General features: G+C 40.5%; 4 protein-coding genes and 1 long non-coding RNA gene across 5 annotated transcripts; 3 read left to right on the top strand and 2 right to left on the bottom strand.

The window, feature by feature from the left end:
• Window positions 1–563: 563 nt before the first annotated feature.
• On the bottom strand, window positions 564–3,711 carry LOC116215538. Its single transcript, XM_031551280.1, has 6 exons — window positions 3,159–3,711; window positions 2,742–2,842; window positions 2,488–2,585; window positions 1,574–1,782; window positions 1,104–1,156; window positions 564–931 (listed from the first exon to the last, which is right to left on the bottom strand). Exons 1-6 carry the CDS (start codon window positions 3,577–3,579, stop codon window positions 908–910), a joined length of 906 nt encoding a protein of 301 aa, XP_031407140.1. The 5' UTR covers window positions 3,580–3,711; the 3' UTR covers window positions 564–907.
• A 967-nt stretch (window positions 3,712–4,678) lies between these two features.
• Window positions 4,679–6,031, top strand: LOC116212703. Its single transcript, XR_004157898.1, has 2 exons — window positions 4,679–5,321; window positions 5,491–6,031. It is a non-coding gene; the product is annotated as an uncharacterized LOC116212703 (long non-coding RNA).
• A 3,000-nt stretch (window positions 6,032–9,031) lies between these two features.
• LOC116215612 (protein bicaudal C homolog 1-like) lies at window positions 9,032–10,627 on the top strand. Its single transcript, XM_031551387.1, has 2 exons — window positions 9,032–9,382; window positions 9,525–10,627. Exon 2 carries the CDS (start codon window positions 9,550–9,552, stop codon window positions 10,255–10,257), a length of 708 nt encoding a protein of 235 aa, XP_031407247.1. The 5' UTR covers window positions 9,032–9,382; window positions 9,525–9,549; the 3' UTR covers window positions 10,258–10,627.
• Window positions 10,628–18,491: 7,864 nt separating this feature from the next.
• LOC116215360 (dof zinc finger protein DOF5.4-like) lies at window positions 18,492–19,901 on the top strand. The gene has a single exon (XM_031551042.1). It carries the CDS (start codon window positions 18,693–18,695, stop codon window positions 19,677–19,679), a length of 987 nt encoding a protein of 328 aa, XP_031406902.1. The 5' UTR covers window positions 18,492–18,692; the 3' UTR covers window positions 19,680–19,901.
• A 1,319-nt stretch (window positions 19,902–21,220) lies between these two features.
• Window positions 21,221–22,338, bottom strand: LOC116213621 (the record flags this gene model as incomplete). Its single annotated transcript, XM_031548638.1, has 3 exons — window positions 21,221–21,446; window positions 21,530–21,801; window positions 21,958–22,338. Coding segments are annotated over 2 exons (582 nt in total), but the record flags the coding sequence as incomplete, so codon positions are not given.
• Between the last annotated feature and the right edge of the window lie 3,499 nt (window positions 22,339–25,837).

Raw genomic sequence — 25,837 nt, 5'->3', positions numbered from 1 at the left:
CACCGGCGGGAGTAGAGGTCGCCGATGCGGAAAGCAAAAAAATATCGGCTTTGGAAACATCGGTGAAAATCAAATCCAATCCAACTCTTTAAGAATCGAAGGGTTCCTCAGCAAGGTTCGCCCGCCAAGGGCAAGTCAGGACATAAGAATAAGATCACGTAGAGTGAATATCTCTGTACTACCCCTTGTTGGTCCCGAGAAGTGGATGAGGCTTAGATCAGTTGAAAGATGGTTTACCTGATAACAAATGTAAGGTGCTTCTGTTTTTTTTCAAAGGTATGAAGTAAAATCAACCTTTTGCTAGGAGCTTCCCATAACAAAAGGTTTGATACATTGGGAGCCCCTGCCGCTTTCATGGCTGCCGCATATAGACTAAGGTGTTTTCAAGCTAAAAAAACTACTCTACAGTGTCAGGTTGCTATGCAACTAGTGCAGTCTACGATAGTCACAACACTATTGAACGACAAGAGCTTCGTGTAAGGACTGCATCGACTACACAAGAACTCTGATGAAATCAGTCTCGGTAGATACCCGTATATGCAAAGCATGGACAATCGCAGAGAGGCAAGTAAAAGATGAGAATGAGCTAGATTATTATGTCGGGAGAAAAATACAAAGGATTCTTTACATTAGATCAGGAGAATAGCAGGCTCTTCCTATCAGCTACATCTTCTTGTGACAAAAAGAGAAGAAAGCAGAGCTAATGAATACAATGAAAAGAATTTCATAAAAAAAAAAAACAGAGAGAGAGAGAGAGAGAGAGAGAGAGAGAGAGTAATATATAAATGAGCAGGTATTGGCTTGAGTAGCATTTACTGAAGTCCCTTGTTCGAGTAGGCCAATCACGGGCATCCTTAACATGGACATTTGATGGTAAATTTTCCAAGCGTTGTGCACTTCAACCCTTCTAGGATTTCTCCTTATCATCATCCTAGAGATCAAGTTTAAGAATAAGTGGGCATTGTTCGGATCAAAGATAACGTGCTAGCATGATCAGGTGCAGATCATATGAATGAGAACGATCATGCCAACATCACAACGGCAAATGAGAATGATCAGGATAGAATATGGACAGGGAGAGAGGAAAGAGTAGTGTTGCTTACCGAACTATCCACCATTTTGTCAAAATCATCATCCAACCCATCATCACCATCATCTGAAAGATCACGGGGAAAGAAGAGAATAAGCTTTTCGAATCTCAAAGGCGTCATCCACAAAACTTTGATTGTCAACAGAGGATGGAACATGCTGATAACTCAACTTTAGCTCTAGAAGGAACTTATGCATGTCAGAACTTTGAACATCAGCTAACTAGCATATATATTCAAGGGTAGTCGCGAATCGAATCATAACCATTACTGCCAAAAAATAGACTTTCAACTTTTATGTGTGTTTACATATAGTATTTTCAGCTTAAAAACTAATCGAACAACCTATTCACTATGGAAGTTGGAAAGTAAACAAACAATACTGGTGATATATTGATGCGGATAACTTGTTCAAAACAATGTTGTATAGCTCCGGCAGACTGATCATTTTCTTTCTAGTCAAGTAAGAAAAGGATCTTAGTTACCTCCACCATCATCGCTGTCTCCAAGATCTCCTAGAAGGAAAACATCCAAGTCTTGCTCAGCTGATGAACTGGACTTTTTATTTTGATGTTTCAGTTCCTTCGCCTCAGCTTTAGAAGCTACTCCAGCGTTAGGAGTTTCCTCGATCTTTTCATGTTTTGCTTCTTCAGAAGCTTTCTGCTTAGCATCTTCCATGTACTGCTTCTCATAACTTGTAAAAGGAAACAGGAAAAAGTGAGTATAACCAGATGCATAAAGCAGAGAAAAAGAGCAGCCTGAACCTGATTAAACAAGGCAGAAAACTTAAAAAAAAGCCCCTTTTTTTATTGATGAAAACTTAACAAGCACATACATTAGGGTCAAGGTCGCATGAGATGCATACGCAGTCAGATATTACAAAACTATCTCATGATTTGCCATGGTTTATCACTGGATAAGTTATGTTTAAGCATGGCACAATAAAAATGTCGAACTCAGAGAGAATAATAAGTTACATGACAAATATCAATGAGAGCAGTAATGGCACAATACAAGATGGAAGACCATATTCAAAAAAGTTTATGAGACACAAAAAAAATAAAGTACAATCAATTGCATTGTCTTCACTTTCCTCTCTCAATATCTCAAGACTTGTTCAATAAGGATATCTTTAAGATGCAGGAAAATAAAAGAGTTAAATTACTTATGGCAAGTCTCTTCACAATCAGTACATGACCAAGAACCAACATTTGCATCAATTATTCTCCAAGCAAAGCTAGAAATTGAAAATTGCCTTGAAAGCGTACAAATTTGATGTATGATGAATTTCAATTAAGGCAGTGGCAACTGGCAATTGGCTACTGCAAGTTGAATCTAGAATTTGAAGTAAAAGCAACGGGAGCAAGAGACGGGAGTCCTAGGTAACGAGATTACTTACGGTGCCACATGGCTATTTACTAGAATGAAATATATTCTCCAGAATTTCCTTTCTTTCATTATACGGGGACATAATTCGTATCTGAGCTTCGAGATTTCCTGCAATGAAACGTGACATACAAAGTCTGAGACTGTTAAAGAAGGAGTGAAGAGATCATCAAAGCTGCTATCTGTTATATCATAATTCCCATATTATGTGCCCCGTGTTCGGAGAAATTTGAGAATTTTATTTCTGAAACCTTAACCAAAGCATACCTTTACAGATGACAGAACGAGTTTCGCGTGCTTCTCCTGAAATTCAGTAAGATCCTGCCTTACATTTGAGACGGTCGGAACGTTGGACATATCTGAGTCATCTGCAGAACTCCACGAATCCTTAAATCAGAAACTCCCAGATTAAAGAGACATTCCTATGTTTCTTGCAGCCCAAGAATAACTTGCAAAATCCCCCAAGACTTACAAAGGGCACAATTTTCCGAACACAAATATCTCAATTGAGCTAATTCAACGAACCTCTGGTTTCGATTAGCTTCCACATTTCCTCAAAAGTTACCTGAGCTCTGCTACGATCAAGCATTGAATCTATAACCATGATACTATTCTACAGCCATGCAGTGCAAGAATCTCCTGATCCAATCCGATCGAAAGAAGATGTGTAACCGAATCGAGTACCTGGCATCGGAAAATCCTGAAATGTAGTGATGTTAATCTCCTTAACGAACTCTCTCAACTCATCAGTGACCCCAAACCTCTCCAGATACGCATCGCTCTCCTTCTGCGTCCGTTCGATGGATTCCGTGACGGAGAGAGCGCCGGAAGACTCGGCCAAGGACTTGATCTGATCGGCCCTCTTAATAGCTTCCAGCTTGATCTGGTCGGCCCGCTTCGAGGCCTCCACGGCTATCTCCTTGGACCGCTTCGCCGTCTCCGACACTATGTCGGCGAGCTTCGAGGATCCGATGGAAAACTCCTGGGATCTCCGGGCGGCCTCCGCGGTCAGCTCCTGGGACTTCTTCGCGGCTTCCATGGTCAGCTCCTGGGACCGTTTCGCCGCCTCCTCGGCGAAGCTCCGGGCTCTGTTCCAAAAATCCATCGGTTTACTGGCCTCGAATTGCTTGCTCCACCGATTCTCCGGCCCCTCGTCTCCGTCCCGGTCTTCTTCGTCTCGGCTTTTCTTCTCTGCCAATTGGATGAGGGATGATTATGGAGGAAAAGGATTTGATTGGATGATTGACTTTGACTTGTGAGTGTGACGAGAGGTTTGTGCTGTAGTCACGTCGTACCGTATACTTTACTCTCCTCGTCAAACGAGAAATATTCAATGCACCCGGATGCACGTACGTCATACATAAAACTAGTTTTCTTGGTCCCCTGATTGCACATATTGATGTTCATATATCTACATCATTTTAATTGTAATTATTTACTTTTTAAAACATGAAATTTTTTATACAAAATAATAATAATTTTTAAATTTTAATTCAAATATTCAAATAATAATCTTAAAAAATTATTTAATAAAACTTACTATAATAATAATTTCTATTTCAATTAATATGGATCACATTTTTAAATTAACTGTTAATAGAAATTTAACATATATATCAAGCTTTCTTTTAATTCCTTTTTTTCGTACAGGAAGGCTCATGGCTGATAACCAAATACTATAAAATATAAATTTTAAAATAATTAAAAAAGAAATACAAATATTTCCATCAAGTACTATATACTTTTTTTTAGTTTATTATTTAATATATAGAATCCTCCAAAAATTTTCATAACACGCGATCCAAACATTCAATGAAATATGGAAGTTGTTGATATAATAAATTATTGAGAGCAACGAATAAAAAAAATTGCCATCTAAAACTAAATAATTGGTCCATTCTGATGCTAGATAGTGTATGGTGAATTTTAATAATTTAAACATTCTATGTACTTTTTCATCGTATCATTACGAAGAAAGGCCACTTAAAATTTTTTCATAAAATTAAACTAACGTGAGTTAATTTAAGTGATCTAGCATTTATTTATTTTTTAAAATAAGTTATCGATTTCGAAATTTAAGAATGAAGAAAAACTATATTGAGAGAGATTTATCTTGTGGATCGATAAGCTTGAACTGGATTAGTCCCCTTAAACTTTTGACATGATGCACATTTTTTAATACTATGGTGCACACTTTAAAAGGAAAAATCTCATAAAATTGAACTCATTGAACCGTAGTTCTCGCAAGAGTTTCTCCTCCCTTGCAGAAACCTTAAAGGCCGCCCCTCTCACCGGCGTGTCCAACCTCGGCTGAGCGCGTACGGCAACACCGCCGCTGTCATCGGATAGCTAACACCCCCTCTCTCCCTTTGCGGTGCTTGTTCTTCGATGGCCTCCCCCATTGTCCTCTCTTCTTCCTCTTCCATTTCTCCCCGCGGTCAGATCTGGGGTTGTAGAAGGTGGCTCGACTCCGGAACCCGTTACGTTTCGCCGCCCTTCATGAAGGTCCTCTACTGATGCCTACTCTCTGCGCGATGGTCTAGGGCACCCGTGTCGTTACCACCCTCAGATCTGCGGCAGTGATGGTGGCAAAAGGCTTCCTCGGAGGTCGTAGTTGTCCATCTCCTCCTTGCAGCTCCGGTGAGGCCATATGGCGGTGGTTTTAACTTTTAACCCCTTCCCTTCGGTGGCAGACGCCTCCCCCTCTCCGGCAACTCTGTGGGACAAGCAACGGCCTGACCCTCGACTCACCAGACCATGAGCGACTGGAGGATCGATGAAGACGGCGACTAGGATCTCCCTTAATGGCAACCATTGCCTGCGCACCTCCCTCCTACCACCATCACTGTACGTCCAGATTCCCTCCTCCCCATGGATGCGGCTTATTGTCTCCTACTGGCGGCAGAATCCCCGACCACCACCTAGAAGATGCAGCCTCGGGTCACATCGATCTTGCCTTCCACCTGTTCTGGCTAACCTTTTGTGGCTTGCTGACTTTGTTGTGTTTCCCGAACAGGTTTCTGCTCCCGGGACAATCCCTGGTCTGAACCGGTGCATTGGCAACCTTGGTTTGATTGTCCAGGATTGCAGTTTAGGAATACGTAAGACTAAACTGATCTAGGGCTGTATTTTGCGGTGGAATCTTGCGCACGGATACCGACCCAATGCCTCCAGACTATCCTACTTTTTCCACTCGAAATGGAGTGGATTTCATCCCAGATTTTTGGACTAGGATCAAATTCCCCCTTCCCAGATAATATTGGGGTTTGTGATGAAATTAAACTAGCGGGTCGACAGCGAATTCTGATGACAAATGACAATTGTATCTGTATTTTCTTGCTGTGATTTTTCACTTATTTTACCTTTGTCATTTGTTCGATAGATAAACCGTTTTTTTTTTCGTTCTTGTAATATCCGATTTGGACATTTTACCTTGTATCTGCTTTTGACGTGGATTTTTAATGAATTCACTTTGCCCAGCAAAAAAGAAAAGAAGTAACAGTTTCTACTGTCTATTTGGCCCGGGATTTATGAGGAAATGAAATGTCTTTTATTAACGTTTTACATCTAATCATTCTTAATAATGTTTGATCTTCTTACAAACTCCATATGAGCGATGGGAACAAAGTTTGTTAACTAAGTATACAAATGCATGGGAGATGCTACTTCTACGAAGTACAACGTTTTTCAATTAATACTAAGCATGCTAAACTTTATATATTTAATATTGAGAATGAGAAATTCTATGGTCATTTAAAGTGATTATCAGTTCTCTAAAGCAGTTTAATCAACTTCAAACGTGACCTCAAGGAGGTCACTTTATTTGATTTAGCATCTGACTCATGAACAGGACCATCACTTCAAGTGGACATTGAGACTTCCTATCAAACATACATTGGTTTATCTGAAATGTTATATATATTAAGCTTACAGAGGCTTATAATTATGAATGTCGTAGCTCCAAGATCCTATAAAACAGGTCCGGAATTAAGACATAATTTCACTAAAAATAATAATAATAATAAACGAGTAAGTAATTTTTAGTTCATGATAATTGTTTTTGTAATCATGTGTATGCATATATATATAATGTAAGAGATACGGCAAGTCCCATAGTTTTTTTCAATCAGGCGGCTTGAATTATGTATTATTATATAAGCAAAAGAAGGAAACCGAGTAATCCTGAATTGAAGCTGTGGATGACATTCCCTAAGGATAAACACTCCATTGTTTTTATGGTGTTCCCAGTTTTTAATTTCCTCACATTCACGCAACTCCCTCCTCGCTGGCGGCAGCGGACTCCTTGTCGACACTCCTCGTCTCCGACCCTACTGTTCTGCCCTCCTCCTTTCCTCCGGTGGCAACTTCTCGTCCATGGCAACACCGCCCCTCATCAGCGGCAGCACCCCCACCCACCACCATTAGGATCACAAGTCCATTTGGTCTACTCTTCCTTCCATTGGTTTAAATCAACTATTTTGTGGCTGCTTTTTTGTTGTTGATTTATCTGGCTCGGCTCCTCTATTCACAATCGCTGGTTTAAACTGATCGAGGGAACTCTAACTATTTAATTGCTCTAGTTCCTTAGGTTTGATTGTCTTGGGATTAGGTTGATTAAAATCGAATGATGGTTGCTGGTTTGAACCGACCGAATGAGCTTAGCTGCATAGCACCTCTAGCTCCTTAGGTTTAACTGTCTAGGTATTGCGATCTGTGGTGGAAGATTACGCTCGGAATATCAACCCAAGACATCATTCCTACTCTATCTCCTGCAACAGAGATTGAAATTCACTATGGATTAATGGATTGGACTAAAGATCTCCCTTCTCGATTTTTACCAGGGTCCGTGGTGAATTATTGTAGGAAGATAATCGATCGGGATTATTGGTTTCAGGAAGGCTTTTACAATTGTATTCGCTCTTACTTGTTATGGCGTTAAGCCTATTTTCCTTTATAGTTTGTCTGGCGGACCAACCAGCATATCCCGTTATTGTAATTTCTGCTTGGGTATTTTCTTTTGAATCTTCTTTTGCAGTGGACCGCTGTATCTATTTGAACATCAGTGAATGATTCTCATTACCGTTCGAGAAAAATATTGTCCTCGCATTGACATTGTTTAAGCACATAAATAAAATGAAATCCTTTTACATGATCTAAATGCTTTCTCACATATTCTTGTTCGATTATAGAAAAACTTGAGTGTACCACGAGCTTATCGCGAACGGTAGGCATGAAGTTTCCACAGTGAAGAGATCATATAGTCTGGGGGATAAACTGGAAACTGAATTCTATGTCGATCGACTTAAGTAAAACTAGTTATTCTTTGCTCTAGAACCACAAGTTCAAATTCTCAACGGACAGTCTCCTACAAAAGATGGTTTCTTAATATTATCATTTGATGACATTACGGGATGTTCATCGTTTATTAAATAAAATTTATTATTATTCGTCATAATCACAAAATACTTTGAATGAAATTGAATCTTCCACTATAAATAGAACGTTTATCCTAACACCATCCCCAGCGGCGTCTCCACTCGATCTCAAATGCCCACGTGGCAAGCAGAGAAATCGAGAAAGAGATGCGCGGGCGCTGGAAAAGGGCGCACGTAAGGAGGCGCTTCTCTCTACAGAGGTCCAATCAAGGGTCGCTACCCATGCAACAGCCTTTCTTTTTTCTTTTTTTCTTTTTATAGGCAAAGGAGCTAGTGGGCCTCACATTAAACAACCTTTTTTTTTTCTTTTTCTTTTTCTTTTTTTAAATAAAAATTATGGGATCACAATAGGGACTCGATAAGAGACCGACCATTAGAGTTTCAAGTCTTTTTTTTTTCTAGTAAATATTAAATGAGTGTTACACATCCACTTAGATATGTAACACCGAGTTAAAATGCTTGAAAATAGAAAATTGGCCTCACAAGAGGCTTACAAATTCCCTTCTACCAGCATTTTATTTGGTTTTTACTCATCCAAAAGTGAATGAGTAATGCTTATTGAATATTTTTTCATTTTTTCCTAATCTCTTTTCGAATAATATAGCGCCTATATAGCAAGCTCTCATTATGGATGGTCTAATAGTGTTGTTTGCAAACTGCAATGGTCCTTGTGCTTCATTTTTTTTCAATGCAATAGTATTCGGAAGTTCAATGTATCCTAACCAATTCAATTTAATTGATGATTAAAACTCTTCCGGTGTAAATTTTTTGTGTTCGGAAGGTTGACATCGAAAATGTTATTTAATAGAGACAAGTATCACATTTATTCCCCGTGCTTAATTTTCTCGATAGCAAAAGCAAAAGCTCTTGTCTTGTGACGTGTGACCATTATCCTCTCCACACATTTGGGTCCCCCACGTGGCATAGGAATACCACTCTCTGGAGTATCTGCGATCCCCTCGGCAAGTTCCCCTCCCCAACCCCCACTAATTATCCCAATCAAGAGCTGCCAAAATCGATCATTCGTACTTTCAAAAAATGGATGATTTCTGGGCTTAGGTCCGTTTCACTATCCAAAAAAAAAAAAAGGATGATTACTGTGACGAAGAACAGATCCATGTGGTGATTTACTTTTCAATATAAAGGTCCGATCTTGAAGTTGTGGTCTGTTTAAACAATTTGCATTGTCCCGACCAGAGTCTTTTGATCTCATCCATAAACCAAAACCAGGTCTGCGCACGCGGACAAAACAGACAAATCTTCCTCTGCTTTTCTTGTTCTTCTTCCCCCTTGACCCTTTCCCCCCCATCAAGAAGAGGTCAAACCTACAGTCACAGCTCCCTTGCTCCGCCGCCCATATAAAATGTACCGATCTTTGGTGATTTTCTGGGAGGAAAATTTGTCATTTTAATCGAATTTATGGTCTGGGTAATGCTCAGAATCGCATCCACTGTGCTGCTCCTCTCATGAAAGGTGAGATTTTTCTCTTCATCTGCTTGCCAGATTCACAGATTTTTGTTTCTTGTTGCTTTCATGAGGAAATTGTGCTGTTTCGTGATCCTTGGTCATGCTTGAAGTGTTTGATTTTGTGGGGCTTGTGGATTTGTTTGGTCAGATTTTGATTTGGGGTTTGTCGGAGAATGTTGGTGTTGAGCATGAATTCGAAGAGGCAGAGGCGTCCAAGTATTAGGTTAGGAGAGGTGGGAGATGTTCCTGCAGCTTCTGCATGCTGGTTTTCTCAGGCAACTCGGGAGTTCTTGACCCGGAGGAGCTGGGAGGATGATTTCATCCCGGCTCAGGAGGTCGCCGATGGCCCTTCCCGCGATAAAATCCAGCCCGAGTTTGCGGGTGCTGGTCATGGGATTCATCCGCATGCTTCAACTACTGATATGCTGCAGAACATAGAAAACAAGAACCCCAACTCGTCAAAATCCCATTACGGTTTCGGTGCCATCACTCGGAAGACCAGAGGGCCGAGAGGTCAAAACGTGATGGGAATTGGACTTGTTGCTGCTTCCTGTGGCTCTTTGCCAAGTCCTGGAGCGAATACTCGAGATGGGGCAGAGTTCAGCGGAAGAGAGTCATCCGGGGGGGCGCGCATCCGTGGTAATTGCTGTTACCGTGATGGGAGTGGGGGCCATGGGCAGGGTCAGGATAGGAGCTGCGTGCGCAAATGGTTGGAGGAGCGAGGGTTTGGGGAGTATGTGGATGTCTTTGAAATGCACGAGGTGGATGAGGAAGCCCTGCCTCTGCTCACTTTCACTGACCTAAAGGAGATGGGCGTGTTTGCGGTCGGGCATCGGAGGAAGCTGTACAATGCCATTCGGCAATTGAGATGTGATCCCTGATGGATCGGGCTCCTCTGCTGTTGAGTGCTGTAGTGCAGATGGCCGTGATGGTTCCTCTACATCTAGTGGTAAAGGTTATCCTGATCTTGACCACAGGGTGGTCGGTATCTGATCTTCTGGGATCAAATCGTTGCCATGAACGGTGCCTCTGCTGTTCTGTAAATAAAGCGTAGTCGTACATTAGAATGTTGTACTTTGCCACTACATGTGCCTTGGTCTGCCTTTTTGCTCAGATGCATATGTACATTGTACGTGATTAGGGTGTCAAGATCATGAAAGTAGACTTCAACCTTGGCTTGGCAACAGGTCTTCGAATGTGGAATTTATAGCGTGATGATGTTAGTTGCCCGATACATAGGCCCTTCAACAATGAACGAACAGCTGTGATTGATCCGGTCTGAGATGAACTCGAGGAGTTCAGGCATCTTGGTCGTGCGGATTCCTCTTCGACCGAAGGCTCAGCAGGCATCTTGATGCAACAAAGTGGAATGGGCAGTTGGGCCTATATGCATATCAGGCTCCTTCGTCAGCCCATTTTCACATGTTGTGGGCTGAAAATTCCAAGCCTCGAGTTAAGACCAATCATCGCTCGTGTCCTCCTCCTCGTCGTACTTCTATGGATCGGTGAAAAATCGGATTCAAGTCTGTGACCTTGTCTGGTTAGACTTCACCCAGGTATATAATTAGGATCGACTATGGTATCCCATTTCTTGGATATACTGGAAGGTCGAGTTTTCAGTGAGACAGGACCATCGGCCGATGATGTAATGTAATTAGATATGGCCATTAATTAAAATAGGAAAGCTGGTCCTCTTGTGAACATCAAAACACTATATGAAACAACATTGCAGGGGCATAGGTCTATAAGTAGAGACAAAGCAATGTGTCAATTACCCATTCTGGTGTCGCGTTGATGTCCATATCTTTGGATCTATTTCCCCCTAGATATCCGTCTCGTTCGTATAGACCAAGATAAGCGCACGTGCAACATGTGCGCACGTATGTCATGAGTAATATCAGCCCATGATTAATTTAGCAATATCGCAAGAGAGTCGGAAAGATCTCATCGGCTCTTATCAGGATACTATCGTGATACGTTGAGATTGCTAAAATTTAGTGAGGTCTGACATAAATGTATGCCTCGCTCTGGGTATATGCCTTATATACGAAGTCCAATATATCTCTCGGTCCAACTAATAGTATAAGGTGATATATAAATTATAGGATTAGGTTAGTATGATGTCCAATCACATCAAGATATCTTAATACTATTTTTTAAACATCGATAGCGATGATAATAACTTTTAATTATATTTTATCAGTAGGGTAAGGATTTGAAACCTTATAATTATAAATTCACACCCAAATGGCATATGTATCGGCCAACAAACTGAATTATGATATATATATAGCTATATAGGTATGTCAAGGAGGTAGTAATAGGAAACTTAAAATCGAAGAGAATTGGATAGATTTTTTCGAGCCGAGTACGGCTTCGATAATGTATCACACCGCAGACCCGATCATAGAATGGATCACAACAAGTGAATTCAAGAATAACAATATATCTATCTATCGATTAGTAAATTCCTGCATTATAATGAGCTAGGGTGATGGCCCGTGTTATGCACAGTTATTAATGATATATTATGAAGATTTTTCATTGTGGCAATTAAGCTAATATAGGATAGTTAATGGGAAAAAATTATTTGAAATTAATCATTTTTAAATTAATAGGATAATTAATGTTCTGTAGTTTGTGAAAATTAAATTGAACTAATTAATGAAGCTAGTAATCATGAATAATGTCAGAGTTAACATGTGCTTGATAATCAGCAAAAAAAATAGCACATTTTGTAATTTATGGAAAATAATTTAAAATTTATACATTACTGAACTTTCAACTAAGCAAATGTGACAAAATCAATTAAAATTTATTATTTTTTAAAGTAAAATATATAGAAAAAATGGGTAGTATAGAATCCATATGTACCCATACAACCCTAAATCCTAAAAGAATGTGTTCATAATAGATCTGAACATTTGTTTCGAAATGGTAGAATGTGGTACATAGTACTCGAGAAAATATCAGCTTGATCGAATATGCTACCAATCAATTTTCTAACGAAATTCATGAAAATTAGTTTGTTGTAAAACTTATAAAAAAATGTTAATATTAGTTATTTCATCGTCAAGTAAACGTATATATTAATATATTAATTTATAATATTGTTATTTACTTCAGCGTTAAGGAATGTATTTATTATTATATTACTTCATAATTTTATTATTTACTTCGTCGTTAAGAATTTATTTGCTTAATATGACGAAATAACAATGTGAACGCACTTATTGTTTTTATTCTTTTATCAGGCGAATATAATATATTACAAATAAAATAAATTTATTATAATAAATATAATAAATAAAAATGAACCGCAGTCACAAGAATATGAAATTCGAATTGTACGGTCTCCTCAGTGTACCATGAAACAGCCGAGTTATATATTATATATATATATATATATATATGTATGATGAATTCGATTGCACTCGCTCTGCCGTCAAAGAAGACTGATAGGATGAGGGCACTGAGGGCCTCGTGATTTCAATTCGAAAAGTTTGCGACCTGACCTGTCAATGCGGCTCTCTAAGTGCCATATAATAATACAACATTAGTGCAAGACGAGGGGACCATACCATATTAAATAATTTTATACCTAACCTACTGGCCGAATACATTCCCTAATCGTAAATTTACGATATAGCCCACCCACCTACATCCACGTAATCTATAAAAGAAAAAAAAAAAAGGGAGTTTGCGACATAATACGGTTACGCTGAAAATATTACTGCAATTTAAGTGGTTTAATCACACTGATATTCGATTATGATATAATTACTGGTACGTTTAGTCACAGCTGTTGCTCGATAACGACAGTAGTTTGTTGTGAGGGGGGGACCGGGAATGGAACGTTTCATGGTGTCGTCACTTGTCAAGCCTACAAAGACCGGACGTGCGATAGATGTTATTCGGATTAAAGGCGGTACATATTTATGAGGAGGTATATATTATAAATATAGAGTTTTGCTAATATGACTCTATGTCACCATGACACGCTTAATACTTTATGTTTAAGAATTTAGTTATTCAATTTAAGTGTTTAATATTTTTAATAATCGTAGATTCGTGATTAGTACAAGTATTTTTTATTCTTACATTCGATTTAAGCGTTTAGTATTACGATTGAAATGTTCGGTATTTTGTATAATCTTTCACAAAAAGCAAAAACTGAATACTTTAATTAAAATATTAAATATTAGAATTAAAATACTAAACGTGTCACAGTCATACGAAATCATATTAGAATTTTTCATAAACGAGGCCTATATGGTACAGCTGCGGTGGGGCCCACATCGAAGGGCCGTCTGTAAATTAAGAGACTGGGCCATAGGGCTGAGCCATAGTTTGGTGGACTCGGGACAGTGACACCCCATCGTGGAAAAACCAATTGAAGTAGGACTAGAAGGTCGATGGGGCGAAAGGGCGACAGTTGTTCGATTCTCGGGATATCGCCGAGTCCTCTTGGGCCCTCTAGCATATCCGACCGTCAATATACTCGATCCAACGGTCAGAATTTACTTTAGCTAGCACCAATGCGTACTTTTATATCGTCAAATCCGATATGAATCGAACCTTGCCTCTTGGTGTATCAAGATCTGTTGATATGACAACGATATCCTAAAGCACTTCTGAGGCCTCGCGGCATATCCTGGCCAGCAATGTACTTGATTGTATGATATGAATTAACTTCAATTGGCATCGTTATATATCTTTTATACCATCAAATTTGATAGGAATCTATTTCAATCTCTTAATGGGGCGGGATATGCTGACACGACACTGGTATATGAAGGTACTACTGATGCCTTCCCTCAGCGACTGTGCAGGAGGGACGTAATTGACCGTGAGGAGGGAGTCGACCGATTGATATCGAAAGGAATGCCGAGTTCGATCTCTTACGACCACCCTATAGATGGCAAATTGATGAACACGCACACCCAAGTACGTGTGTGATGAGTTTGAATAATGGAGAGGGATGTGGACAAATACCAGAAGACCTAAATGGTAGAGCCAACCCTCACCGTCCCATGTGCCCCATCCCTCTTTGATGAGAATTTGTTCCCACCAAACATCTATCTGTATATTTCTAATCCACTATATTCAAGACATCAAAGTTTTCAATCCCTAATATATTCATGACGACTCAATTTCTCGACCACCTAGTCTCAAATTAATTAGTCCATTCGTTCGATCTCATCAAGAGAATCGAGGGCAACCGGAGATACTGCCGGATAAGTGCACCTTATCCCCGACCGTGGAACAAGAAATCGGACATTCCATCATGCCGTATCAATGTTTTGTTCATAATCATAAGACGCCTTCGCGACTCTCTTGAAAGTAGGGGATGGACAAAATATCGCGGATGCACGACACGAGCTTGTGGTCTAGTTGAAAATGGGCAAAAATATCTCATGGAATCTTTGGGGGGATCGGCCTGTGGATGGTCACATGGAATGGATGGTTTACAAGGGGGTAGAATTATTGTAGCTAGGGAATATGATCTTCTTGATTTGCCATATGTATAGTTCATGCGACTCAATATTGTCATTGCAAAGGGAGTTTCTTTTATGGGCAAGTCACAGATGAACCATCCATACAGGTATCCTATAATGGACAAGGGATGTGACCTGCTCGTGCAAGGGTAGACCTACACTTGCCCATTTGTCACGTTCGGGTCTCTCGTGAAATGCTAACTGATTTCTGAAAACGTATACACTTGTTAAGTATGTTCCAATATCACTGTAGAAGCAATCGGATCACGAGGGATTGCGATGAAAGAAGACAACAAAATGTTTCACAATCCTTTCTTAAAAGGAAATTTTATTTTGTTACAACAGAAGTTATAAATGTCACAGTAAGGCGCGGAAATTTTTCATAAGCGATAAGGATGATAAGAATGAAATTTTTCAAAATCTGTTTGATTTCAACTTTAAGGAGAATTCTTCCCATGCATAGGTTATTATTCATCCTTGTTGAGGAATAAAAAGGAGTCCCACATCCTACAAATCACCTCAAAGAAATGGATTTATATGTGATTTTTGGTACATCACTTAATAATTTGAACTTTTAAGTGAAAATAGGTCGAACCAATTTAAGTTCGAGAAAAATTTAACTCAAAGTAGATTCTGCTGCCGTACACGCCCACGTAAGCTCACACCACGCCAATCTAATGTCGAGAACAACTAAAAGTGCGCTTTGTGTAAATGAGCAGGCAATCGTTAGTTCGTCTCTACGCAGCAGAGTAGTCAAGGGAGACGGCCTCCCTGCTCTGCAGTGTAGGTGGTCTTACAGCTAGAATCTTTAATTTTTAGACGCAAGATAATATGAGTCCGTTTGGTTTTAGAGTTAGATTTTGATTTTAATTAGTTGATTTTAATTTTAATTAGATTATAATGATTGTATTGTTGAATTATGAGAAAAAGTGTGAAAAAATAATGAATAGTTGAGAGAATTTAATATTAAAAATTAAATTGAATGGTTAAAAAAATTAAAAAAAAAGAAAAAAATAATAATTATATTATTAATTTTTATTATGTAGTGAGTAGAGTTAAAGTTAAAATTAAAATTTAAAAATCTAACCCAATAGGAAACTTGTAAACTTGTACGTCTCTTTTCCTCATTAATATTGTCTTGCACTATATTTGGTGGGATCTTGATCGATGGATGAAAGTATACCAAACATAGTTGATTCAACCTTTTATTATTATTATTTTTATTTTTTAATTACAAACTAGACTCATGAATTTATAGAGAAGATAGCAACATTGAAAAATAAAAATTATGGAGAGTTTTACTTTAAAAAATTGAATGCAAGATTTCTTGAAACATTGAGGCTGATGCCATTGTATCAAATCCACGTCTCATAACTATGTCCACTATTTGATCATGCGCTTTTTGACTAAAACGATGACAGCTTATATATGATTATATATTACATACATATGTACAATATATATGCTTTAGAGTGCAATTATATGTCTGGTCGATGCGGAATTTACTATAAGCTCGATCAAGCCCATTTAATACCATCGAGTGCTCGCTTCTGGCTCGGTAAAGGTCCCACCTTGATCAAGATTTTGATCCAATCCCGATTCATTCTGATCTCACAAGTTCTAGATATTTTCTTGCACTCGATTATGTTCATATATACTCGACAGTGAATTAAACTACAATGAAAATGCTCTCACGTTCGTAATAGACCGTATTCGAGTCAGCCTAAGTACATAAAAAATTTAGTGATAACTTTTTCTTCGAGAAGAGGTTATTACCGATGCGTATCCGATCCATTGAGACGATGGAGCGAGGAACCTGTGGTATCCCGACAGCATCTGTTAAAAAAAATAATTCCGATCAAACGATAACCAACGTCGGTTCGTATAGGCAGTAAATGCGAACTATTATCGGTGATTTCTCGAAACGGTCTAAAGAAACTATTGCCCCGGCGAGATGTGTGCAATCCATAGCACTAGGATTGTTCAGAAATAATAAATAGCGATGGAAACCTACATCATGATCAAGCCATCAAGGGAATGGTGGGTCGTCCTCTGCATGCTTGTCGAGGCTCATTGTCGGATTGATTGTGCCGATTTGAGAGATGTGACCCCAAGTGGGGTTGGAACCGTTCTTTCAACCATTTTTGCCCCAGCTCGATCTGTACCCTTATTGACCTTTCGGCTAAGGTCGAGGTCCGGTCGTCATTAAAGTCTTCGATGGCGCTACGAGCCGTGATGATTCGTGTACGACTGCCACCTCGGTCCATTTTCCCGTTGCCTGTGGCTATCTGGCTACAGTAAGGTGATGGTGGAAGTATTTGGGAAAGCATATTTAGTAGTATAGAGAAGCTCCGTTCAAGAACGTATTATGAGCAGAACGAATAATAATTTAGAGAGTGATGAGCAACACTTGTCCTTGATGGTGATCACATACAATGATGGTTATGAGTATGAGCAACACATCTTGTTCGAAGCTGGAATCGAATTGAATGATCATTAACACGAAGGTTCAAAGTCTTACGTACGTATGTTTGTGCACATATGTTGTTTGTGGTACATTTTAAACATCGATCTGCAAAATCTTAGGATACTAGTTTGCCTTGGCACTGCCCGATATTTTTCTGGACTCACACGTCTAATATGTGAAATTCGATCCCATGAATGTCCCATGCTAGGTGACTGACCATTGACCTTCGAGACTTCATCCTCTCATCCTCAATGGCATTATCCGATGGATGCACAGTCTGGTCAGAATGTCCATGCAACAGTGTTAAAAGAGTACTGTCATTGTACTATGCCGTGTACGAACTGATTTATTTTTATTTAATTTTTTTCTTCCCGAAAATCATACTGCAATAACCACCGTAAAAATTGAATCATTTTCAAGAAAAGAGGTCCACCGTAGCGACACATCAAAATCAGTTCTTGTGAGCGTTATTTCTTGTTTCTACATATTTCCATTTTCCCCAATCGTAAGTGAGGTCATCGACCTAAAACTTTAAAAGGAAAAAATTTATAATTTCGCAAGCCGGCTGTGTTCGAATATAATTAGTTATAACTATTTAGACTTTCAAATATTAAAATACGAATAAAAAATACACGAAATAGCAAAAAATAATAAAAATTTAATTGATGAGAATTATATTTGAATTTTTTTTCCTTTTTTCAATTTAATGTTTTTGCATTATTTTTTTTACTAGATTGATGGGTTTATTTGGAGGGAGAACATTTTCACCATTTTGCCAATACTAACTGCCCACATGTAAACCCCTACACCATTTGTGAAGCACATCACCTATATTCGTATGCATAGGGAGTAGATAGATGGAAAGTACTGTGGCCGACAAGACGACAACCCGGATCTTGTGGACGGAAGCGCCCGAGCCCACCCCTCCGTCCACGTGTCCTCAACCGACGGTGGATCCCCCCCCCCCCCAGCAAATCCCGCCGATCCCCATCATCACCCGCCGCCCCGGCGAGCCCGCCACCGTGTCACAGGGCCACAGGAGTAATTACACATGCCCGGTGGCATTCCCGTGGTTCCAGGGACATCCCCGGGGGCAGTTTGGTAATATTACCCGAGCGAAAAGATTAGGAATAGGTGCAGTTTCGAAGATATTGAGATGATATCTGTCAGTGGAGAGGGCTCTTCTTCTCTTCTCCATCCATTTTCTTCCCCCACCACGAAACGGGCGGGGATTATACGAAACGGGGGGAGAAGGAATGCTAAACGTTTCTTCTGGAAAGTACGATCCCTGAGAATTGAATACTCGCCGGGGTTTTGGGTATAGTACGGTGGAGTGGAGGTGTGAGAAGATATGCAAGATATACACTCGATCGCCGGGGGGCGGATATTCGGCGGCGGGGGCGGCGGCGGCGCGGGGGACCGGAGGCTGCGGCCCCACCACCACCACCCCCAGAGCAGCCACCTCCACCAACAGGCGCTCAAGTGCCCGCGCTGCGACTCGCTCAACACCAAGTTCTGCTACTACAACAACTACAACCTCTCCCAGCCCCGCCACTTCTGCAAGAACTGCCGCCGGTACTGGACTAAGGGCGGCGTCCTCAGGAACGTCCCCGTCGGCGGCGGCTGCCGCAAAACCAAGCGGTCCAAGCCCAAACCTTCTGCTTCCGCCGAGCCGGCAACGGCCATGGCTGAAGCCGTCACGACAACGACGAGTGCCGCGCCGCATGCGATGGACCTTAAGACGAGCTCCCATTCAAGCAGCGAGAGCTCCAGCCTCACTGCAACGACCACCGCAGCGGCTGCGGAGGCTGTGTCGGCGACCTCCTCGGTATCGCCCTCGAGCTTCTTCAACATTCACGATTACAAGTCGATTATCGAGCAGACCATGAACCCGCCGGCCCCGGGCAGCCACGGCTTCGACCAAGGCTTGCTAGAGCAAAGCTCCGGCTGCGGGCTGTTCTCCGAGATAGGGAACTTCTCGAGCCTGATCACGTCTGCCGCCGAGCCGTTGCTGTTCGGGTTCGGCGGCGTCGTAGATCAAAGCAACCAGTGGAGTAGTAGTCAGCAAGCGCAGGATCAGGAGCAGAAGCTTCAGCAAGGAGCTGGAGAGATCCCATCATCAGACGGCAGCGGTCCGTTCCTCGATCAGACGGTCCAGGTTGATCTACCTGGTTTGCCGGGCAAGCCGTCAGGCAACGAAGCGTTCGGGCCGTTGGATTGGCAGCCCGCCGCCGATCAAGGGCTGTTCGATATCACCTGCGGCGTCGATCAAGCGTACTGGGGTCAGAACGCTCAGTGGGCTGATGAAGATCATCAGCACGGCCTCTACCTCCCGTAAATCTCTCTCACTCCTTAGTCCTTAACCCATCAACAACGCATGATGAAAAAAGAAAAAAGAATTTCTTATAGAAGATAAATCAAATTTCAAATCCAAGATATGAATATATATATATATATAGAGTATAAATATATGTATGTCTTCATCATCATCATATGACTGTAAATTTTTTTGGCATAAGTTCACTCTGATGATTGCAAGAGAGTTTTGAGCTTTGATCTTCTTGTTCTTGTGCTGCTAACTTCTTGTTCTTGTTTTTTTTTTTTTAAATAATTTAATTTCTGGGGATTTTTGGGTAATGTATTTTGTTTGCCGACGAAAAGAATTTAATTACTGAAAATGTGAAATGTGCTCTCCCCTTTTTTTTTTTTTACGACTATAAGAGCGGGCTTCTTTTAGTCTGATACGCCATGATTCCAAGTCGAGCAAACCGCTTTCTTGGAATGTGTTTCATTAGTTTGCTAATCTCGGATTGTCCGACAGTTAAGTGGATGTCATTAGTGGCTTAATACGACAGTCAAAGGGGAAATGCTTACCTACTTGGGAGGGCGCCACGTCATCGTTATCGGAAGTGGCGGGAGAGGAGGAAAGAGAGTGTGTACGGAAGGTGGATGGGGAAGTCCGAGTCTAGTCGGTTGAGTGGTGGGGGCCACAGAGTAGTGAGCAGTCCCATGCGCGATAATGACTCCACGTGGCGGTGGGCGACGAGGGAGGCAATGGACTTATTAGTGGGGGGCCACGTGGGATTACGTGATAGGGTTGTTACATTAGGGGTCGGTTTGTCGTATGCCCATATCGAGTTCCTAAGGTGAGTAGGATTGCCGTTGCGGAACCGATAGGTTGTCGGTTTGATTCAATTCTCATCGATGCTATTTTTGACGTCGTTTTATGTCGTTCTCTCATCCCCTTTCAAGCCGAAAATCAAGCTTATGTTTTCTTTTAAATGAAAAATCTTTCCGATTGAACAAAGTAAATTTTGATAATTTTAAATATTAATTTATGAGTTTTATCGGTGTTTATCCTCATATTTGAATGTTCAATGGGCTCAGGTAATCGAGTGCAGGACGAGTCAGTCAATTAAAGAATAAATCTTTTTCAATGAAGAATTTTCTCAGTTTACAATACTCGAATTCGAAATATAATTTTGAGTTTTTAATATGTTTGATAAAGAGGCATTAATTTTCTCTCAAATGCGTAGTAATGTTGGGGGAGTAGAGTATGGGGGCCCCACGTTAGGTGGGCGGTTACTGGGGAGTGGGTTCGGAACACGTGCAATGGTATTGGTCCCCACTGATCGGTCACTCGACTCTCGCGTTTGGTGGGGGCACTTCTCGCATGTTTTATAAGATGTTCGGGATGTGTCGCAACACTCGAGTGTTACAGTCGTTAGATCATCCCGGGATTCGCGGTCAAAGTACAATTTTCTTGTACTAAATGATCATAAATCTCGAAGAGATGATGCCGGATCATGTGCGCGGAGAAGCCTCATCCTAGGACGGTTTGGCTGGTGCATGGACTGGAATCGAGGTATATAAGTCAGTAATGTCTTTTTCTATTGACCGATTGGCTGAACGACAAGCAATCCAACTAGGGGAATTTATGCGAATAGAGGTGAAAGAACTGAATGGTAAAATCAATTTTGCTTCTATAATTTACTATGAATCCGCGGGTCACGGCACTGAGGTAGACTGAACCCTTGGCGTACTCGAACCGGTTTCCTCTGGTTTTGGCATTCGGGCCGGGCTCTCTGTCCACTCTCACCTCAATCTGCACAATGTTGAGTTCTAACATGAAACCTTAATCCTATTTGATTGAGAGAATTGGCAGGGAATCGTCAAGCTTTTGCTTACTCAGGAAACGAAAATGACCCGCTGCTGCTTTTCGATCTATTGTGCCTCGGCGCCAAATCGAGCTCCTCTTCCTATAGAAAACCATAAACAAACAAGCAGAGATCCTCGTTTGGTTTCCTTCTCCAGTTCGAGTTTGTTATTGGAAACTGTCGTACCTCTCTTTGTTCAGCCTCTTGGACGCAATGCTCCGCATTATTTCTTGCCTGCCCGTTCTTATTCCAACAGCAGTCGTGAACTCTCGCCGTCCTGTTCTTGTTGGAATTAACCCGAATCTTCTTCGACACAAAAATGCGGCCATATACCAAATCAAACATCAACGAACACAATGAGAAAAATAGGGGAATATATATATATATATATATGTATGTATGTATGTATGTATGTATCTGGTAATGACTTATAAACGAATTAAAGAAGACGAGGTATACCATCTCAGTCCCACTCGACATTTCCCGTGCTGGTGACGCCTCTGGGGTATGGTCGTTCAACAAATCAATTGCCCCGTCTTCTCTGAAGCAGAGGACGATGTAGTCCTCTTCCAAGAAGCCGGATCGGTTTGAGTCGTCTTCAGCAGCTGCTGCAGAATTCCTATCAGCATACTCCCCCTGACCGACATCGCTCACCCTTGTTGTTTTCTCTTTGCTGCCTCCGCAAAGCCTCTTGCTGCTCCGGTTAATCCTACGCCGGTCCCACTTCTTCCTCTTCCATATGTTGGGTCGATAAGTCGCGGTGGAGGAGCAGCCCTCTGCATCGTCACCTGCTGTCAGCGAGTATGAATCATTCTTGAGGAGATTCAGAACATAGTGAATTTATCGACGGAGATTGACAATCGAAGTAATGTGACATGGAGTACCATGGCGCAAAGTGCAGGAAGCCCACAAGCAAGAGGCCAAGTCTCTTATATGCCATCTGACAGACCTTGTCAGTGTCCCCATTTCTTCTTCCTTCTTCTGCAATTGTGAGGATGGATGGAATTGGATAGATTGGATTCAATTGAATTAGGGACGGGGAAAGACGGAAATGGGAAGTTTGAATTTGAAAATGGCCATAATGCGATGAGAGATTTAAGGTCAATTTGGTCAGTTATGATTCTAAACATGGTAAGTGTAATAGGAGAAAGAAAGGTAAATAAAAAAGTTCTATTTTGGCTATAAACCGACCTTCGAGCACGAATTAGTTTTAATGAGCAATAAGTTTATGTCCATCGTTATCTCATTACAAAAGAAGGTTATTGGCTAAAGATCAACATTTAACGTGAGAATTAGTATTAGTCAAAAGGCCAAAAATAATTGCACCACATGAAAAATAAAAGGTTTTATCTAGAAAAATTGAAAAAATAAAAGAAAAATACTTTTGCAGTGGTTATTTTATGAGTGATCAAGATGGGGCTTGAGATGGAGAGGGAATCATAAACGAGGAAGCTTGCTCTTGGAGTTGATTAAGAGGGCTCGCCTCCTACGATCGACTTGGAGGCAAGCGAGCTGCAATGGAGCCTTTTTGAGAGATATGCGAGCATTGCTCCATTTGGATTGAATGGCGACAATGGAGCATGTTTATCAAGAAGGACACATCTGCGCTGATTGGCTAGCCAATTATGTGTTAACGCTTCCTGTTGGTGTTTCATAAGATGAATTTGTACCCTCATGGGCTTGATCTTTCGGTTGCCATGTCTCATTTTTGTATTATTTGATTTCTTTGTTTAATGCATTCAGGCTTCGACCTCTAGTTAAAGGGGCACAAAAAAAGAGTAAACTATTAATTTGGTATCTGAGTTATGCGAGTTGTATTACCTTGGTCTCGGGCTTAAAATCAGTATCACTTTGGTCCCTAAGAACATCAGTTTGGTCCAAATATCATCAAGTTGGTCCTAGTAACATCACTTTGGTCTCAGTAACATTAATTAGGTCTTAGTAACATCAAGTTGATCCTATGTAACATCAAGTTGTTCCTGCGTAATATCAAGTTAGTCCTCAAGTAGCATCAAATCGAACCCTCCGTCAGTCCTTGTTAGATTTTGAGGGCAAATCAAATAAACATCAAAATAGTCCTTTTGCCCATATTTCCTCCAATTTTGATTTTTCTCTGTCTTTTCCTTGTACATTTCTCCTTAAATCTTCTTAAAGGCACATCAGCTTCATAGAAAAAGGCAGAAAACATTCTATCCAAAGTGTAGTGCTTGGCTGTGGCGAGTTAAAAAGCGAAAGTTCAATTGCAAATCAACAAGGGACTGTTCTTCTTCATCATGACGTGAGATCCTCAAGTCATCTTCCAACCCAAGTACTTCCTCTTATTACAGAGGTTTGGGTTTTGAAGGGTTGATCGTGATGAACAACCAAAGTTTCTTTGAATCGTGATCATAATGTAGTGTTTTATGTGTGATGTTAATGCATGTCTCTGTCTTTGTTTTCTAGTTCGTTATGTTGAAGTTCATAGTTCATGGTTTTTCTTTTTTTTGTCATTTTGCTCTATTTGGTTTAATAGATGGGTGGTGCAAGTTGAATGCTTTTATTATGGTAGATGTGGTTGTTCATGGAAAAGTTTGTTAAGGACCCTAGTTTGAGGTATGAGGGTGGTTTTGAGTTAGTGAAGGAGACTATAGACATTGATAGCTTCACTGCAGATGGGATAAAATCAGTGCTGGGAGATCAATATCAGACGAAACCCAGTGCTTGCTTTTATAAAAATCCTATGTTTACTGATTTAGAGGTAGCCATTGAATCACTAAAGATAGATGATAATGCTAGATTACTAGTAAATGCAATAACATATATGAAAGTAGGTATGAATATTGATGTGAGTGAGGCGCACTTATAATTCAAGCATGACAAGTTAGATGTACCAGAGGAAGACACTGCAGAGGAGGCTATGGAGCTTTAGCGAATGCAGCAGGAAGCTGCTGAAGTTGAAGCCAAAGCAGAAGATAGTTGGAATAGTGACACAACCAATGATGATAATGCTGATGACAGCGCAGAGGATAATACGTATAAGATGGGCTTTAATGCTACGGAATGGATTGTGGAGGATGACTAGGAGGAGTTCCTCGCAAGCACATAACCAGATGTTGAGGATTTTAAGGAAAGAAGATTGGAAAGAAGTGATGAAAGAGAGAAAGGAAGTGAGGAAGGAAGACATGTTGTTAAGGAAGAAAATGCAAGTACAAAAGGAAAAAAGAAAAGCAAATGCACATAAAAAATCACATACTCAGCCACTTCTCGAAGTAAAAGAACCAAAGGCAGGTTCTTGGATAGAAGTGCTGCTGAGAGAGATGAGATATTTGGCACACCAAGTATTGCTTTTAGCTTTGCTCCTAGTGATGTGGGGCAGCAACAACAAGTTGCTAAGATGAACAAATGTCTGATGGTTATGAATTAGAAGAGTTAAGGTCCATCAAAGATGATAATGAGGATAACAAAGATGGCATGTACCCAGAGTTCAATCATGCAGATGATCGTAGTATTATTATTACTCTTCAAATGGAATTCCAAAGTTTGAAAATGTTCAGGAAAGCTGTGAGAGATTTGAACATATCATTTGGAAGGGAGGTTAAATTTAAAAAGATTAATAAGGAGAGGTGAGGGTCAAGTGCTCTGATAATGACTGTAAGTAGGTTATTTACTGTGCCGTGAACTAGGTGACCAAAACTCTCCAAGTGAAGACTTGTACCTCTGAGCATACATGTTGTAGACGCTAGAAGAACATACAAGCAAGCAAGGGATGGATTGCAGAAAAGTTGGTCCCCATTGTTAGGATCCAACCAACTTTAATTGGACAATCGGTATGCGAAAAAATCATGCTCTATTATGGAGTACAACTTGGTGATGCTACGGTATTCAGGGCTTTGTAAAAGGCTCATTAGATATGTCAAAGTAAGGAGAAAGGGCATTATACAAAGCTGCGAGATTACTGCAAGGAGTTGCTGAAGAAGAACTCAGGTTCAAGTGTGTATTTGTAATGTAGACCCATTACCCATGAGTTTGAGAGGTTACATGTGTGCTTGGAGGCATGCAAAGCAGATTTTTTGGTGGGGTGTAGATCCTTAATTGGCTTGGATAACTATTTCTTGAAGGGTTATTATGGAGATCAACTCTTAACAATTGTGAGCCAAGATGGGAACAATGGTTTTTATGTAATAGCCAATGCAATTGTAGATGTGGAGAGTACAAATAAGTGGACTTGGTTTATAAGGAACCTTATGGATGATATAAGAGGAGCAGAGTGCAACAATTTCAGTTTCATTACAGATATGCAAAAGGTAAATCATATTATTCCTTCACTTCCTATTTAGTATTATTAATTGTCAAGCTTTTA

The sequence above is a fragment of the Punica granatum genome, chromosome 7, assembly GCF_007655135.1.
Source record: "Punica granatum isolate Tunisia-2019 chromosome 7, ASM765513v2, whole genome shotgun sequence".
Classification (NCBI taxonomy): domain Eukaryota; kingdom Viridiplantae; phylum Streptophyta; class Magnoliopsida; order Myrtales; family Lythraceae; genus Punica; species Punica granatum.
Note: the sequence above shows the minus strand (reverse complement) of the source record. Positions and strands in the feature narration are given on the sequence as shown.